Source organism: Poecilia mexicana, unplaced genomic scaffold (genome assembly GCF_051168715.1).
Source record: "Poecilia mexicana isolate PSO_F unplaced genomic scaffold, ASM5116871v1 scaffold_8, whole genome shotgun sequence".
In the NCBI taxonomy this organism is placed as follows: domain Eukaryota; kingdom Metazoa; phylum Chordata; class Actinopteri; order Cyprinodontiformes; family Poeciliidae; genus Poecilia; species Poecilia mexicana.
The window spans coordinates 2,311,265-2,328,864 of record NW_028263377.1 but is presented as its reverse complement, the minus strand read 5'-3'; the positions used below and the strand labels follow the sequence as shown (position 1 = coordinate 2,328,864).

Genomic DNA, 17,600 nt, shown 5'->3' with positions numbered 1-17,600 from the left:
TGACTAAAGGACATAAAACTCAGTGTTTTGGCCTCAATCCTGTATAAAATGTCCTGGCTCAGCTCCGTCAGGGTGAATGGGGGAAACTTCCAGCAAACAGCAGCAAGTAAATCCACCAAGTAATGGCTGAAAATGACTAAATTGAAAGCCCTGGGCTGAGTCGATGCCCAGATGTTGATCTCATTTCAATTCTGCGGATTCAAGAAAATCCACAAACAGCTCAAAGCTGAAACTGAGAAAAGAGACAACCCATTCTAACCGATGTCAGACAGGCAGATTAAACTCCCTGTAGTTATTCCCGCTAAAGATGAAACGGGACACATTTATTCCGACTGAACCTTTCCTGTTTAGGAATCACAAAATATGTTTTCTAAATGCAAAAATGATAAGATGTACTTCTTTTATATTCAAATGATTACAAACACTGAAAGTGAAAAACTACTTCCTAGTGCGGCATCATTGGAAAATTTAAAATAAGCCCACAAATCTCATGAATTCTTGGAAAAAAAAAAAGTAGTCCATTCTTCCACCTTCCTATTTTATACCACTGCTCATGCCTTTTAGTTTGAGGACTTCCACTTGACCAACACCTGTTCATAACGACAAGAAAAGATGCAACACATGGTCCAGCATAATTGGACTTTTAATGACAACTATAAAAACAACTGGGAAAAATACAACATTGGGGGTTTTAGCCAAAGCAAGCAAACATTGCAGGAGGTCAGTCAAGGTACAACTCGTAAATACTCACAGTTCTGGAGAGAAGCTTAAAATGCACTCATTCTCGGCATGAATTTCAAACTGATTTTGGTCTTTGAAAGATAAATTTAAACCATTTTTCATTCATGCTTTAACAATCAACCAAAAAGCAACTTCAATAAGTAGATTAAAAGTAGATTTGGCTGGACAAGTTTACATTTGTCACGGATCTTCTCTAACTTACACATGAAAATGAGACAAACGGGCTCAAGTATACACAAAAACTATTCGGCTGAAACGGCCGTAGCACCTTGCACCTTAGCCACAGGCTTTTCGTAGCCAATAAGCTTCTGGGACAAATCTGAATGGATTGGAAGAGTTTATTTAAAGGGATTTGTTTCTTTGCACAGGCCTGGCAGCCAGCCATAAGCCACAAATTGTTAGTAAAGCTGAGGTCTGAGCTTTTCAGAGGCTTAGTGTTAGAAAGCTTAACTCATACCACAGCTAGTTTTGGTGCTTCTTGATGGAAGCTGGAAGTCATTGACCTGTAGGAACACCAGGTTTCAACTATATGACACAAACTTTCCCACACAGATGAGAGGGAATTGATTAGGATGTTCATGACCAAGCCAACTGTCAAGCCAATCATTAACTGGAAGCTCCTGGATCAGAACCACCTCAGCCCAATCTCCACTGACTTTTATTTTACCAGACGGAGAAGCCGTCGACCAAGAAAAAGAGTTTGCAAACAGTGACGAGCAACACTTTATTTTGACAAACAACAAAGTTACTAATGTTTGAAACAGTCAAGTTGAGGATTTAAACCTAAGATTAAACCAATGGCGGTAAAACATACAAACAACAGGGTAATGCCTAACAGGTGGTGCCAAAAATGCAGGATAAAGCAGCCCAGATCCCAGCCCTTTGGAAATGTATGGACTGTGCTTTAAACCCGGGTCTCTCCCATAAAAATAACGGAATAAGAAATGTACAAATATCCAGACAGAATTATTCCAGAAGCCTGGTGATGGGTGCAAACATTTAACCACATTTAAGTGTTTATGTCAGGCTATGTATGTATAATTTTGCCCCAAATTCATTCATACAAATATGTGAAAAAATTCAAACTTGCACACCAAAATCTCATTTTTTAAATAAGAATCATTGGGAATTGTTTTGGTCATTCCACAAAAGACAAAGAATGGTTCAAAAATATAATTAAAAACCAAAACTTAATCATTTCCATCCACTCATGCCCATCATGGATGGATCTTTCTGACCAGAACTGTTGGTAAACATAACTGCAAAATTCAGCTTTGTTAGTAGAAATTAATGTCGCTGAGGTGAACTTTATTGGTGGAGTAAATGATTTTCATATCGGTGTGTGACCAGGAGCCATTAAGGAGCTCAGTAAAAAGGTTAGATGTACATCTTAAAATGATTTGCAAACCTGCCTAAAATAATCTTGAACTTGTAAAATGTGCTTAACTTAAATGCTGGAAAATATTTAAAACATTATATAAATACGTGGCAACAGTAAAAGGAAAAAAAAAAAAAAAGTAATGTGCTCAAAAAACTGGAATTTTATTTGGAAATATATTGCAGTAAAACCAAACAAAAATGTGATCCCAGTTTTGAAGCCATTATCATCCTGTAAGATGGAAAAAAAAAGAGAACATGATTGGAACATTCGGTTTATATTCCAGACTTCAATTAACAGGCCTGTATCTGTGCAATTTAACATCCACAATAACAACATCGACTCTAAACCCTTCAAGTTTTAGGCGAACAGCTGTTCCACTGTATCGCTAATGCTAGATTTTAAAATATGTTATAAAATATGCATATTAACTGAACACATACTAGAGCTGTGAAGTCCAGCACAAAATGAACTGTTAAACTCTGTTTCAAATGGATTTCTGGGAGGCAAGGCCACTCCGTTTTAGGATGAAATGTCCATCCACATGGTACAGGTCGGCGTAACAGCTACTTCAGTCAAAGTCAGTACTTTGTTCTGATCTTTTAGGCCATAAAATCCTCTCAGAGTGGTAAGTGTAAGAAGCAGAATGAACTTACTGTGTAAAGTCCTGAAACAGCACCTCATATTGACACTTCAGGCTTTTTCCAAGGGTCAGTAGGGGGCCACTTCAGTAGCTCTTTGCAAGTTCGCAAAAAAAAAAAAAAAAAGGAAGAAAATAATCAGCTTAAATACAGACCGACTTTTCACCTCCCAAAAGTCACCAGAAGTCAGCAAAAACCGCTCTGCTCATCAATTACAGAAGCAGATGGCAGGAAGGACTCCCTGAAAATACAGATGGCCAAGCTGTGTTAGCTTATGTAGCCCGACAGCCAGTCAAAACGTCACGTGAAAGAACAGGACAGGCGGCCTCGTGCGACCAGCCAAGCACACAGCGGGTGAAGGCAGCCGTTCAGTCGTTGAGACGACGGTCGCAGAGCTCCTTGTAGATTCTCTTTCGAATTTGAGGCATGTTGTTCTGGCTGAACAGCAGCGGCTGCTTCACAGAGAGACGGCGGCAGTACTGGCAGAAAGTAAAGACAAATAGTGCGGGGGAAAATGACCCGGAAATATTAAAGAGGGAACTCAGATGATTTGTCTACTCAACAAAGTAAATGTGGCGAAACAGAAACAGGAGTAAAATCTTACCTCAAGGACAAAAACGCCACAGTCACTGTCATTTTTTTGCTGTGGGATACCCTGTTAGGACAAGTCAGCGAGGCAAAGACTTAATTTTTCCTGAACTAGCCTTTGTATGTCTCTATAAATAACTATTTACATGCATGTTCTATCTTTGATGTGCTAAGCAGAGACTGAGTTTTGAATAAATACAAGAAATCTGATTACAATTACCATGTGCAACGTAAATATTTTAGCAGCTTGAACAGATGGAACAATAAATTTAGTCAGAGGTCAAAGTTACCTTGATGATGGCGATCTTCCAGCCCTTCTGGAAAGCTGCCTGCTTTTTCTCTCTGGCTTCAGACTGAAGATACTTCATAATGTTCTGAGGACAGCATAAACACACGTAGTTATAGTAGGACAATGAGATTCTTCCACAACTCAGAGACAGACTTTCAATATTACAAGTTAAGGTAAGCGAGTGAATTCATATCTTTACAGAAACACCAAGGCACCATGTGAAGAGCAGCTAATATGAAGGGTTTTACCAAATTATCCACTGCAGGAACCTTTTCTCAAGAGAAAGATGAAGGGTTTGTTGTTCCTCTGCAGGAACTGGGGTCAAATCTAATTACCAGGACAGAAATTGGGTCTGGAAAATACATCTATACGGCACAGCAGGGGAAACTTGGGACTTTGGACAAAATTGCTAAAAAATGTAAAAAGGTCATTTAAAAAGGCTAGTTAGTCTTGGAGGTTTTTTCCCCAACTGTTTTCATGAAGTATACGGGCATAATAATAGTGTGAGGATTTTTTTTTAATCAAGTCATTTTTTGTCAAAAGGCTGCACACTACATGCATTTTTAATAATTTTTTATAATTATTAATTTTCAATAAACTTTCAATGTCTCATTGAAGATAATGTATGAAACTTAAAAACAAAGATAAAGTTATTTTTTCTTCACAGAGAGCAAAAATGTCAGATTATATTCTGCAATCAGAATATCCTCACATTTGTGGTGTGTCTGAAGACAATGCCTTGGCTGTCGTAGTAGCTGATGGTTTTGGTTGCCATTGTGATTGCGATGAGAGACCAGTGAATTTCTAAATGGATGGGAATCAACAACAACCATTTGGAGAACAAGTCAACCTGAAGAACAAAAAACAAAACATAACAGTTGAGGTTATTACGGATGCATTACTAAAGTAAAAGGGAAAACAGAAAACATGGGGTAATGCTCTTTAGTTTGACTCTAGATAAAGGTTGCAGAGATTATGGTTAATATGAAATTTAGAAATGAAAGTTTGAAGATTATTGAATATTAATTTTTTGCACACTTTAGACTATGGACCTTGTGCAACCAGAATGAAAAAAAAAAGTTGACATCAATCAAAACCTTATTTCCTGGAGCAACAAAAGATTAAATTCTTACTGGGAGACACACATCAAGCTCCAACCATTGGGAATGTAATATCTTCCTTACTTTTTTGGTCCATCTCTTCACACCATCATAACCTTTGGCAACCAGCTGCTTGTAGAAAAAGCTGTTGAAAAAGTGAACCTAAAACATCGAAAAGGAAAAAGAAATGGGTATTGAACATTTGGAAATTCTTGGCTCAGTTCAGGTTTGAAGTAATTGCTGAACTTCTAATATGATCCTAGTGATGATACAACTCCAATAAGAAGTGGATTCAAAATTTAGATTTTTTGGAAATGTTCTGATGTGCCCACAACTCCACCTGCACCCCAAAAAATAAATAAATAAAAAAAAATCAGACAAACCAGATGTTGCATCTTGAACAGTTACATCTTAATACTCCATTTAAATCCCCAAAAACAAGCATGTACATTTCTGACAGTAACTGCACATTAAACAGCATATTTTATTTGGAAATGTGCTGGCAGGCCTTTATGCACACATACCTTCTGCTCTGCTACATCCATAATGAGTTCTCCATACATGTTAATAATCTGAATTTGAGAAATAAAAGAACAGGATGAAGATATCTTTAAAATACTTCATCAAGTATTTTTAAATCCAGAAGATTTATAAATAATCAAGTGAGATATTGTAGAGAATACAAAACAAGCAATTGGTTTGCTTGAAAAATAAGACACGAGTGTCCATAGTGTTTCTTTACCTGATCATTAAGCCAGTTCTGATCCTCCAGGGTGCTGAGGTCCTCCAGCCTCAGATTGTGTTTATTATACGTGACCATGAAGCCTGCAACGGGAGCAGACGCCAGGCCAGCTCTGTATCGACTCATCTCTGCTTTAATGTCCACTTCACTAAAACAGATGAGAAGCAGACACGCAGAGAAAGAGATTTTTATTTTGTACTTTTTTCTGTTAATGGCACTTAAAGCATTACATCATTTTCTGATATACAAGAAAAACGGTACAACCTTGGAAATTAAACAGAAAAAAATTACTTTACAACAAAAATGATTTGTTTACATACAGAGGCAAAATGATAGCACTCACAGTCCTCTGCACATATTTATTTAAGTGTTTTACAGTCATGATAAAGGCCAAACCACACAATATAAATAAAGCAAATAATACAGAAGCTGCGTGAACAGCAATTACACTGTAGGACATTAACTGTGTTGCAGCACAAACAAACATAACCTTTTTGTGAAGGAAGACCATGTTTTTTTCTCCAAAACACAGAATTTATTTTGTTATAGTTTTATATAACTTTTATAGTGTGGTGAGAAGAAGTGTTTCTGTTCATATTAGCCAAAGATGACACAAGTAAACACAACATACTGTGTTTAAAAGAAGGCACAAATTATAAAGGGGGAAAGAATCCAGACTGACATGGTGCTGTGTGAAAAAGTGACTGGCTGCCTTGGAAATGAAAATGGAAGCTTTGAAGTGTTAGAGGCCAACAAAAGACTCAAGCCAATCATGACAAATGACAGACTGCAGTTATGTGGCTGAGGGTGGCCCAAGCAGTGAGTAGGTTTAGGGGCAATTATGTTTTCCATACAGGGGTGTAAAAAGGGTAGGTTTGGATATTTTTCCCCTGGCATTATTTTTTCTGACAAAAGTCCATACTCAGAAGACCAACATGTTCTCTATTTGGAAAAAAAACAACCTTACATGTGTGGTAGCCCCATTGGATTTTGAATGGAAGATTTCCAGCTGATTTTTCTTATGGATTATATCTCATTTATTTTGAAACTCTGAGGCCTCAAGAGTTTCTGCAGGTTCCACCAACTCAAATTTAGGACTTTAAGAGATCTTTTTAAGGCCATTATGAACAGAATTTAAGACCCGTTTCCCAACAGAAATGTACAAACTACACACAGGCAACTGGTGTCAAATTTGCCCTTACCCATGACAGACACAAAAAAGATAGTTAGCTAGCTACATTGCGAGCTGGAAAGGGCATATTAGCAACAAGTTACCCATAGCCTGATCTGCCTCGAGTCACATGGTGCAAAGCAGATGTCCGAGTGTGACTCAAACTTTCGCCTGACAGAAAGGTCCAGCGAGAAACAAGAAATTCATACAATATATCAGATCAAATTTAAGACCTGTTACTAACTTATCAAAGGCCAACTTACTTTTAAATGAATTTAAAACTGTGTGCATATTCCTAAACATATAAACTCCCGAGTTTTCTAAACTACAGAAAAATGTGATCAGGAGGAATAAAAATCGGTGATAAATTTAAAATTTATTTTGAATATCGATTAAATTAGCCTCTAGTGTATATATGCCTATAAGTGGTTTTTACTAACCTGCTGCTGAGATCAGAGCTGCTTGTCTTTTTCAGGTGTTCTAGGACATCAGATTCAGAAAGAGGAATGAAGCTGCCATATTTTATGTAGAAGCTCTCCAGAAACTCTAGAAAAAAAGGAGTCATAAGAAGCTTGTTCATATCTGTCGACAGTACAAGTAAACAAAATAGATGTTGAGATTTTAAAAAAAAACAAGCAAGATGAGGCAAGTTTATTCCGGTAGCACCATTTAGACATGAGATAATACATATTTCTGAACACAAAAAAGGAAAGGAAGAAAAATTAAAGATGAAAGCCACATAGAACCCAGGTGAAAGCAACCAATAATTACTAATAACAGTAAAATACAGATGGGATTTAAAGTATGTGTTGGAATAATGAGTGTAATTAGGATTTTTAAATGTAACAACTTTGTTGCTGGAAATTCAACACAAGTCTGGTGCATTTGTCTTACAATAGCTGCATGTTTCCACCATAAAGCAGCAATAAAAATGTAACAGGTTAGGCTACAAAACTTTACAAAATGTAATCACTCTAACTATGTAAAACAAACAGCTGTGTATCAGAAATTAAGGAATATGGAAACAGATTTCTTAACTACATATAATCTGCTGTTTATATCAAACCTGTATTTATAAGAGCTACACAAGTCAGGTCATAAATATTTTAGGAATGTCATGAAACAGAATACTTTGCATTACATGATGGAGCTAGATAAGGCCACACGAAGAGCAAAGATTGGATTTCAGCTCAGGATCAGGACTGTGGACACAGTTTATGTATTAAAATGGCCCAACTCAGCACTTAGGCGAAAGAAGCAGAACATACGGGACAGGAACTCTTCAGCTTCAAAAGGGGCTCGTCTTTGCAGACATATTGTAAAAATGAGAAAGATCTGTTACAGCACTTCTGTAAAAGGATATGAGTGCCTGCTTCTGGTGGAGCAGTCTGTGAGGATCCATTGATATGAAAGTGTTGCGATTTTTACTTCTGGAGTTGCTAATCTGCAACAAAACTGTCTATGTTTTGCTTCGACAGACATTTTGCATTTCCAGGTTACACAAATATTCTGTGATACCAAGATAGAAATAAACAAAATAGATGCAGCACAACAGGTGATATAGATAAGAGTGTAAAAATGCAGGTGTTATGAGAGCTGGAGTGGCCTTTCCATCACGTTTTTTTTTTTTCTCTAGATGCTGCCAGATGAAAAACATAGCATGTTTTAACAGATTGAACCTGAATTTTAGAATTATTGCCGCCTTCAAATTGTGCATATCAAGTAGTTGGGTAAAGTCGTACAACTTATTTAAAGAAGATTAATAGTATTTTCTCCAAAATAGGTCTTACTTTTGTTTAATATGGAATATTGGTGTGTGTGTGTATATAGAGGCCATGATGTCCTCTAAGAGGGAGAGACTGACTCCACTAACATCCCTATATTTAGTTCATAAATATTCTCTTGTTTGAATTTCCCTTCCAATGTGTTATTGCTAGAGATGGGCCAATCCATTGGCTGAAGACCAGGGTATAATATTAGTCTTTTCCACAAACTTTGGTCAAATCCTTAAAAATAGACTTTGAACTACTTTCACTTTAAAATTGCATCAACCAACCACACATAATTTAATGGATTTTTTTGGTTGTTAGTAAAGATTAAACGAATGATAGAAATATGCTTTGGCACTACAATCTGGACAATCTTCAGTTTTTGTTGGAATCAAAACTAATTCCGATATCAGACAGTCCCTCCCGGATCCAGGATTTCGTGGCTCTACTATTTAGCGTCATTTTCTTCCTTATTTAACCCCTTTCAAAATCTATTTATATAAGAAAAAACATGATGAACAAAAGCAGATTAAATGAACAAGTACGTCTGAGTCCCACCTGCAATGCTGCAGGTGGGAGTTAATGATTTAAACCCAGTATTTCTGACCATCTTTGCAGAAAAAAAAATAAATAAAATTTACGGACTACTGCAAAAAATGCAAGGAGCTGTTGATTTTACAAAAACTGAAGGTACCGATCGTTGAACCTGCAGTTCAAGGTGGAAGTTCCTTCCAATTCTGACAACTTATTTAAAGAAGATTAAGCACATATAACCAACTGAGTACTACAAAGAGTGTTTTACCGTGAATAGTGTCTTTAAGCTGCTCCAGGCTCTCTTGATTCTGAATATCTGTGTCCATCATTTTATCTTCTGCCTGGTCGTTCGGCAACATGTCATCCATTTCGTCTTTCACCCATGAACAAGGATGACAGTACAGTCTGTGATCTCTTAATGCCCAGGAGTGCTCCAGACTAACACTTATCGGGTTTAACGAGGGAAGCCCAGTGGAGCTAGACATTTTCACCTCCACTGGTGGGGACGTTAGGTCATGGTTTCTTTGTGAGGCAACGTTTCCATTAGGCAAAGGTACTGGTAAAGAAACCTGCTCTATCCCATCATGCGTTTGGTCCACCTGCATCTCAGAGTCCAGGTCTCCAGAAATCTCAGACTTTGTAGCAGATTTCCGTGGGATGGTCAGCACCCCATCGCCAAGTTCTGTCACAAAAATGGTGTCCTCCTCCATCTCGTCCTCCGAGTCAGACAAGTGTACCAATTCTCCATTTTCAATAGGGAATTTACCTGAAGTAGAGTTTTTTTGGTGTTCGTGGTCTGTCTGTACATCATGTATCTTCTCTGGTTCTTCCACTAGCACTGACTCAGCTAAGGCACCTGTTCTCGAACATGTGACATAATCTTTAACTTTGCTGCTTATTTGAATACCTTCCATTTTCTCTTGTTCACTGTCTTGACCTTTGTCAACGCCTCTTCCTCTGCCTCGACCTCTCGCCATCACTGCTCCCCTACCTCGACCTCTTCCCATTCCTGCTCCCCTACCCCGACCTCTGGCCACTACCGGTTCCTCATGTACTGGTCCTAAAACCGTTGGGTCCACATCCTTTTTATCAACACTTTCCTCGTGTACTGCAACAGCAAACCCTGATGGTGCCATCAAGATGTCTTCCATTTTCAGCGCAGCTCCATTTGTTTGAGCAGCACAGTTATTTTTTGGTCCATCTTGTGTTATTGGTGGAACCGCCTTGGTGGCAGGGCTTTGTGACTGTGTATCAGAGTCCTGCAAATTCCCCAGTCTATCATCTTCATCTTCTGTTTCCTGTACATTTTCTCCACTAAAATTAATGTTCCTCACTCCTGTCAACTGTAGTGGCTTTCTTGCAGGGGTGTCACCAAAGTCTCTGCTTGCTCCCCTCCCTTTACCTCTACCTCTCCCCCTTCCATGTCCCCTGCCTCTGCCTGGAGTTTCCACATTGTGTCCCCTACTGTTGGGGCCACAACAATCACAGGCCTTAGGAGTCCTTTTCCTGCCTGATCTACGGCCATTGAGTTGGTCCTGAGCAGAGGTTGGTGCGGGTGTGCTGGGGCTGCTGGATGGCGAGCTTGACTTGGTGCTCAACGCTCTTGTTGCGGTAGCAACATGGTGATGAGCCTCAGCAGGAGTCTGAGTAAGGGGCTGTGGTAGTTCTGAAAAGGAAGTTGGGTCTGAGGAGGTTTGGCTTAGGTCCTGTTCTGTAGCACCTCTGGGACACGACACCAAAAGAGGTGCTTTAGAACAAACAGTCAGGTGAAGCGAGGCAGATGGTGTTGTCATTGGGGAATTAGAGCTGCTGTGAACCATGACGTCCGCCTTTGGCTCTTTAACCCCATCCCCAGTGCTCTCTCTATGCACTGCTACTGTCTCCTCCCTTTTAGCTTGCTGGCTTACAAGTAAAGTGGATTGCTTCACCGTTTACATCTCACACTTTCCTCCATACATCAGTGGACAAAATAATTTCGACAACAGGAATCAAGATGAGACGGCTCTCCGGGGTCACAGCAGCACTGTCTCCTAAAAGGAGTGAAATGACATAAGAAAATAATTAGACAAAAAAAAGTGATCCAGTTAGTAGTTAAACTCAGTTTTCATGACAGATACACAAACATAAACAGCACTTGTACAAAATAACACCATTGTGCTCAGATCAGATCACAGATTTTTATAAACACTAATTTATTCCTGATATTTTGGTGATGACAAAATATACAAGATATTACTTCCACTTGTTTAGTACATTTTACCTGTTAGGTAAAGGCATATGACATGCTACTGATCTCTAACTTGGATAATTTCACTGCTCTGTGAATTACTAACCGTTACTTTTGTTGCAAAGCCTCATAGCAACACATTCTTTATTTTGAATGCTAGAAAACCTTTTATTCTTTTTCTACCTAGTGTATTCCCCAGAAAGAACACAACATTGACTTTCTGTGTTTAATTTTGGGGTTTTTTTCCTCTAGAATTGCATGTGACAGCTCTGTTATGTTAGTTCTGATTTGTTCTTTTGTAGGTTTCTGAAAATAACTTTTTTGTTTGAGGAGTTGCTTTTTTGGTGTGATTATTCATTCTGGTTTTGGATGGGCAGAAAGAAAAGTTGTTAATCTTACTTTTTTTTAACTTTTGGGCAGCTGTTAATCATGGCAACATGGAGTTGATCAGTTAGCATCTCAGGAGCTCAAATAACACCTGAACTATGACCCCTAAATCCCAGAAGAGTTGAAAAAGAGACTTCAAGGCTGAAGAGCAAAACCGAAGTGTGGCGAGAAGGAGCAATGTTCAAACCATCTCTTCCATCAATAATAATGGGAAATAATCATATCCACGAATCTGATGTCTCTCTGCCCATCTTCCCAACCATAGAACTGGACAGAGATTTAAGGAAGCGCAGCAAAATGCACATCAAAAGCAAATTAGGTGGATAAGCAGTGCTTGCCAACAGCTGATGATGTAATTCAGGACATGTTGTAAAATATAATCTCTGCTACCTGAAATTTGAGCTGTTAACACATCATGACAATCAAACAGCAACAGTTTTTAGTCAGAGGGTTCTTCAGATTTGTTGTAAGAGTGCCTGCTACTGCAGATCCTTCCTGCCCAAAGCATCACTATCCACCACACTGTGGATAGTTGGATTAAACTGGCAACGGCAAAACATTTTTTTTTGTTTTCCTGGAATAAATAAATAATTTTGAATTTTATTTTCATTGGTCATGTGTAAATAATTTATTAGAAGTAAGTCATAATAAATAAATAATTTTGAATTTTATTTTCATTGGTCATGTGTAAATAATTTATTAGAAGTAAGTCATAATAAATAAATAATTTTGAATTTTATTTTCATTGGTCATGTGTAAATAATTTATTAGAAGTAAGTCATAATGACAGAATTAAAAAATATATAACTTTATGCCATTTCAATAACATCCTAATTTAATGTCTCTTGGTGCTACGGTTATTTCAATGCTAAACTTCACGTTTTGATGTACAAAAACAAAACTATAACATAAGAATAACGTTTGAAATTACAGCTGCAATTCGACAAAAATATGAGCAAAATATCAACAGTTTCAGTATTTAGTATGTTTGATTCTTGAGCCCACTAGTCTTTAGCATCTCTATGAATGACGGCAGAAACTAACAATTCGTATAAAGAGGATAATTAACACTACCGCCTTAATTAAGATTATCCAACATGTTGCACCAGACGAATGGTGCAAATTCACGTTTATTAAACTGTACCAACTATCAACAAGTTAATTATTGAACTGAAGTGTAACGTTTCACAAAGTTTTGGATAAGTTTTCCCATTTCCCTGAAGCTAGCTGACTCGGCTAGCTGCAGACAAAACACAAAGCGGCAATTTCCTCCATTTTCAGAGGGAAGTGCGAATGCGTATGAACGTGAAGAAGCTACGCCTCCATATTCAGGGAAGTAAACGTTTGCACAAGTCAAAACCAAAGCATAAATTCAAAATAGACGTCGTTAAACACCACCTTGCCTGTAAAAATATCAACCTGGGTTCCGTCTGGCCACGATTTGGAGAAACAATCCGAGCTTTCGTCGCCCCTTCATTGCGTCATGACGTCGGCCTCGTCTCCTCAACTTTACCGACGTCCGGTGTTGTGTCGAAAAACGTCCCCCTCCTAACTGAATAGCAACCAGGTTTTAGGAAATCTGGTGTAGCATTGGAGTTGTATATATTCGCAGTAAAATGCAGATTCAAAGCTTGTTTCAATTATGTAAATAACAGCTTCATGAAAAAAGGAAAACTGTCTTTAACTGTTAGTCGTGACTGGGTGACTCTAATAGAAAGGATTTATTTTTTGGCACAACATCCTATTTCTTTTTCTCTCTCTCTTTCTTTCTTTCTTTCTTTCTTTCTTTATTTTACCTATGAAAATGTTTTTAACTCAGCATCTTCTCTGTATGTTGCAAAACGTCTCATGTTTTGGCAGAAGTTTTAAGCTCCTTTATTGACAATTTCATAATTTACCTCAGTATTATGTCCACTGTTTTGTTCACCAATCAAATTAATAAACATTTTTAATAATTATACTTTTCAATGAATGTATTCAAAACTAATTCTTCTATAAAAATCTCATACTGTAGAAAAAGTAATGCCAAAATATTCCAGGAGTATTTTGACTCCAGAGGGCGCTGTTCAGACGTTGGCTATAACGAAGAAGGTCTTAGCTTATACTGACTGCCCAGTATAATATAAACAAATGTTTTAGCTTTAATTATTCAATTTCAATAACTCTATATAGTCATAATTAATAACACCTAATACTTAAATTGTATTAAAAAATATACATATATTAATAATACATTGTGACCTATAGTGGTCTATATTTTGCCTTGTCTATACGAAATATATCAACTAGTAGTCACCACAACAGATATTGAGTGTTGATAAATTTTAATTACAAAACAAATTAGACAAGAAAACAATAAATAAGACTCAGTCAAAAAGTAAAGGAATAACAAGCAAATTCTGAATATTTGAACGTTAAACAAGGGAAAAATATCAACATGGTAATTACAGGTTAAATGACATTGGCTGGTCCCTGCCTTTTCAAAAAATATAACTTTTGCGGCAAAATGTATAAAAGGAATAAAAAAGTAAAAAATAAAATAAGATAATATATTTGAGCTTGCATTGAGATATTTCCAAAGATGATGCTGTTGCTATACATTGCTATTTTTACATAAAGTCAGTGCTATATTTTTCTCTACTAACAGGATAAAAAATTATCAGGAAACAAAGTTTATTTACAAGTTCTTGTGATTTGAATGATGTAAGATTGTCATAGTTATCAGTCTAATATAAATACCAGACCAAAGCAGATATCTGTTACATTTTGAGGAAACATTTTAAAAAGCTGTATTAATTAAAAAAACAACAACAAAAAAAAAAACATTTTAAGCTGGAAAAGAGAACCCATAGGTACTGCAAAAATTGGCTCCACATACAGGTACAGTGAGTTTATTTTTCTTCCCAAAAAACTGAAAAACCCACTGAAAGATTAAGGTAATTTCCATGTTTCGATTAAGTTCAAATTCTTAATCTTTATTATGTTAGGCATTAGTTTAAAGTGAAAGGCAGTTGAAGGCAGGAAGTATATTTAAGGTGAATTATTTATTTTACTTATAAAACATGTTTTGGACATGCTTTCTGCAGTCAAGATCCCGTGGTATGAGTAAGAAAGTAGAAGAGTGGATGTTGGAAAAGATGACCATGGTGTAGCAGACAGCAGCTGATTTGTGGTTGTCACCTAGAGAAAATAGATAACATGTTAAAAAGCAACACATCCTTGACATATCCAGGATCAGCACGTTAAACATTAGGTATTATCAATTTCTAAAGCACTTTCACTACTGAAAGCAACACTATCAAAATAAAATTGGAAAACAGACAAAAAATTGCATCTACAGAAGACCCAATGTCACCCACAATGTGCATAATAATAAAAAAAATACACATGAATCTAAAATATATGCAGAGATACATGTTGCTCAAAGAAGAAATGCCACTACCTATCAAAGTGTGGCGTTAATTGTTGGAGTGTGTATGGTCTTTGAGACAGCAGCTCCAGTCCTGCCACCTGCAGTTAGAACCTGGAGCTGCACCCGGTACATGCTGTCAGCCTGGAGGCCATCAATGGTGATGAAACGTTCAGACTGTGTGGAGTAAAACAAAAAAATATCAATAGATACTGAAGTTTAATGCATAAAAAAACAACATAAAATGTTAAAGGTTAATATTGGATATAGAAATATGATTAATGCTAAGATCTTACTTAACCTTATGTTAATGTAAATGCCCCAACTTGTATTTGTTATTTCTTTGGAATAGAACTGGTTGGTTACTTTAAATCAAGGCTGAAAACATTATTTGTTCACTTCAGCTTTTGACAAATGAACTGTTTGAAACATTTGTTTCTCGACACTTTAATATTTCCATTTTAACATGTTCTTTAATCTTTTTATGTAATGCTTTTGTGCTTATAATTTTGTGCTTTGCTGTCTTGTAAAACACTTTACGTTATGAATGGTTTTATATAAATAAGCTAGTCTTTCCTTGCCTTACCGGTGCAATTGTTTGTGTCTGGGAGATGAGAGCATCTTCATGCCTTCCTGTTGTGGGACTGAGCTCAGATTGTAGACTCCATGTAAACTGGAATCCCTCTACAGCTGCTGAGTCCATTGCATGATGTGACATCCTCCACTGAAGCGTTGTGAGCAAGCTTCCATTGATTTGTTGAAAGTCTGCAGTCAGCCGTTCTGGACGCAGTACCACCTTTCTCCCCGCCAGAGGGCGCTCTGATACAAAAAAAGAAGGTAACATTTCTTCAGATTGTCTTCCTTGCACTGGTTTAAATTAGTTCTCAGCAATTGAAGAATTATTATCACAAAGATTTAATATATATTGCTTTTTAATATCATCTCCATGTTCAACTCTTGATTACTTATAGTTTAATCATAAAATAAAAGTTCAGTGGTACATCTGTGCATCTGTACTCAGCTTTTCTTACCCTGTTTGTTGCAAGGTAAGGCTTTGTCTCCTCTGACCCTAATGGATGAGCATGTTGGGGTTGTAACCCAAGCAACAGCCTCTGCCCCTGGATCAGCCACCATTGCTACTGAGACCCTGTACTTGCATGAAAATTGCAGACCTTTGATAGTATGATGAGTACCCTGCAAAAAAAGTAGAGAAGAATGTCATTAAAAAATTATCATTGTAAAGTATGCATCAACAACCTTTGTTAAAACTCATTTCCCAAAGATGCTTGAAATCCTGCATATCTTCGCTACTTATTGTCTCAGCACCTGTCTACTGCAAAGCACATGTTCACTCCAATATAAAATAAACACTTTCGACACACTCTGGCAACTTCACATGGCAACAAATGTTGTAACTGTTTAAGAAATCCTGGAATTTTGTTCTGTAAACTCAGCAAATTGCACACAGCAGTTTTATATGACATGTCTTGGATGAAATGTTACGCCTCTGGCTCAACGTTGGCTCAATGGAGGGAGTCTAGTTTTGAGCAAAAATGAACAACCAACATACTTTATAACAGCTTATAAGACTTGTGAAGTTTAACCCTTAGACTGCCTTGCAAAGGCATATATACTGAACTGTTACACGAAACCCCATTGTATTTTAATGGAATTCTACATAGTAAAGCAACATAAAGTAGCACAACAATGTAAGGTGGAATGAAACGTTTAGAGAACATACGTGAATAAAAATCTTCATGAAGTAATAACAGCTTTGAATATCTCACAGAAAACTTTTCAATTCATTTTCTGAAAGTGCAGCATAACATGGCATATTATAACTCTGGAGAAGCTACAGGACAGCCATTCATCACAAACTTTATTCTTTTGAAAGAGTGGAAAGAAGAAAGCCATTGTTGAAGGAAAGCCAAAGAAAACCCATGTGCAGTTTGCCACAAGCCATGTAGGGGTCATGGCAAACATATGAAAGAAGGTGGTCTGGTCTGATTGGACCAAAACTAGATTTTTTGGCCAACATGCAAAACACTGTGTGGTGGAAAACTAACATAACATATCCCTCTAAACACATAATTCCCACAGTGGCAGTGGTGGCATGCAGCAGGGTACTAGACATACAGTTACAGCTATAATTCAATTATATGTGTTAAAATGTCTAAACTCAAATGAGAATCTGTGGTACACATAAACACTGATGGTTATCAAAAGCCTTCTATTATTTTTTATTCTACTTCATCATTATGTTCTACTTAGTGTTGGTCTATAATCTGGAATTGTAATAACATTTATTGGAGTTTGTTGGTATAACAAACCTCAATGTAATGCCAGCAACTTCAATAATTCTGCACACATTTTTCTGTTTTATTACAGCACAAAGCTTTTTGTTTTGCCACTTTAAAATCACATTGCTTTACCCCTGCAACAAGAAGTCAAAGCATATGATAGAGGCAGGATTTGTAAAGCAAAAATAAGAAAAATCTATACAGCACTTTATGCAGAAACTATGCATACCTCCACCGTTGTTGTACTGTCTGCGCTTGTGACATTTGTAGTGCAGGTATGTGGATGCCAACTGAGAATGTAAGGACCTCTGTGTCTCTGCCTTG

General features: G+C 37.2%; 2 protein-coding genes across 5 annotated transcripts in view; both read right to left on the bottom strand.

The window, feature by feature from the left end:
* Positions 1-625: 625 nt before the first annotated feature.
* On the bottom strand, positions 626-13,090 carry LOC106913878 (uncharacterized). Of its 4 annotated transcripts, XR_001417513.2 has the most exons (11): positions 12,966-13,088; positions 9,222-10,983; positions 7,091-7,196; positions 5,480-5,627; positions 5,262-5,309; positions 4,822-4,899; positions 4,350-4,487; positions 3,639-3,722; positions 3,365-3,415; positions 2,776-3,239; positions 626-2,350 (listed from the first exon to the last, which is right to left on the bottom strand). XR_001417513.2 is itself a non-coding variant. In XM_014980310.2 (10 exons), exons 2-10 carry the CDS (start codon positions 10,771-10,773, stop codon positions 3,129-3,131), a joined length of 2,316 nt encoding a protein of 771 aa, XP_014835796.2. In that variant the 5' UTR covers positions 10,774-10,983; positions 12,987-13,090; the 3' UTR covers positions 626-3,128. The 4 variants fall into 4 exon arrangements, 3 of the variants coding, with proteins under 3 accessions (XP_014835796.2, XP_014835795.2, XP_087864141.1); XM_014980310.2 differs by having other exon boundaries at positions 626-3,239; positions 12,987-13,090; XM_014980309.2 differs by having other exon boundaries at positions 626-3,239.
* A 784-nt stretch (positions 13,091-13,874) lies between these two features.
* The window catches only part of anos1b (anosmin 1b), a 45,550-nt gene continuing 41,824 nt past the window's right edge, over positions 13,875-17,600 (bottom strand). Inside the window, exons 11-15 of the mRNA XM_014980311.2 lie at positions 17,506-17,600; positions 16,008-16,170; positions 15,563-15,795; positions 15,010-15,153; positions 13,875-14,747 (exon numbers count right to left, since the gene is read on the bottom strand). Coding sequence (XP_014835797.2) covers positions 15,013-15,153; positions 15,563-15,795; positions 16,008-16,170; positions 17,506-17,600 — 632 coding nt within the window. The 3' untranslated portion in view covers positions 13,875-14,747; positions 15,010-15,012. The remainder of the gene's footprint in view (positions 14,748-15,009; positions 15,154-15,562; positions 15,796-16,007; positions 16,171-17,505) is intronic.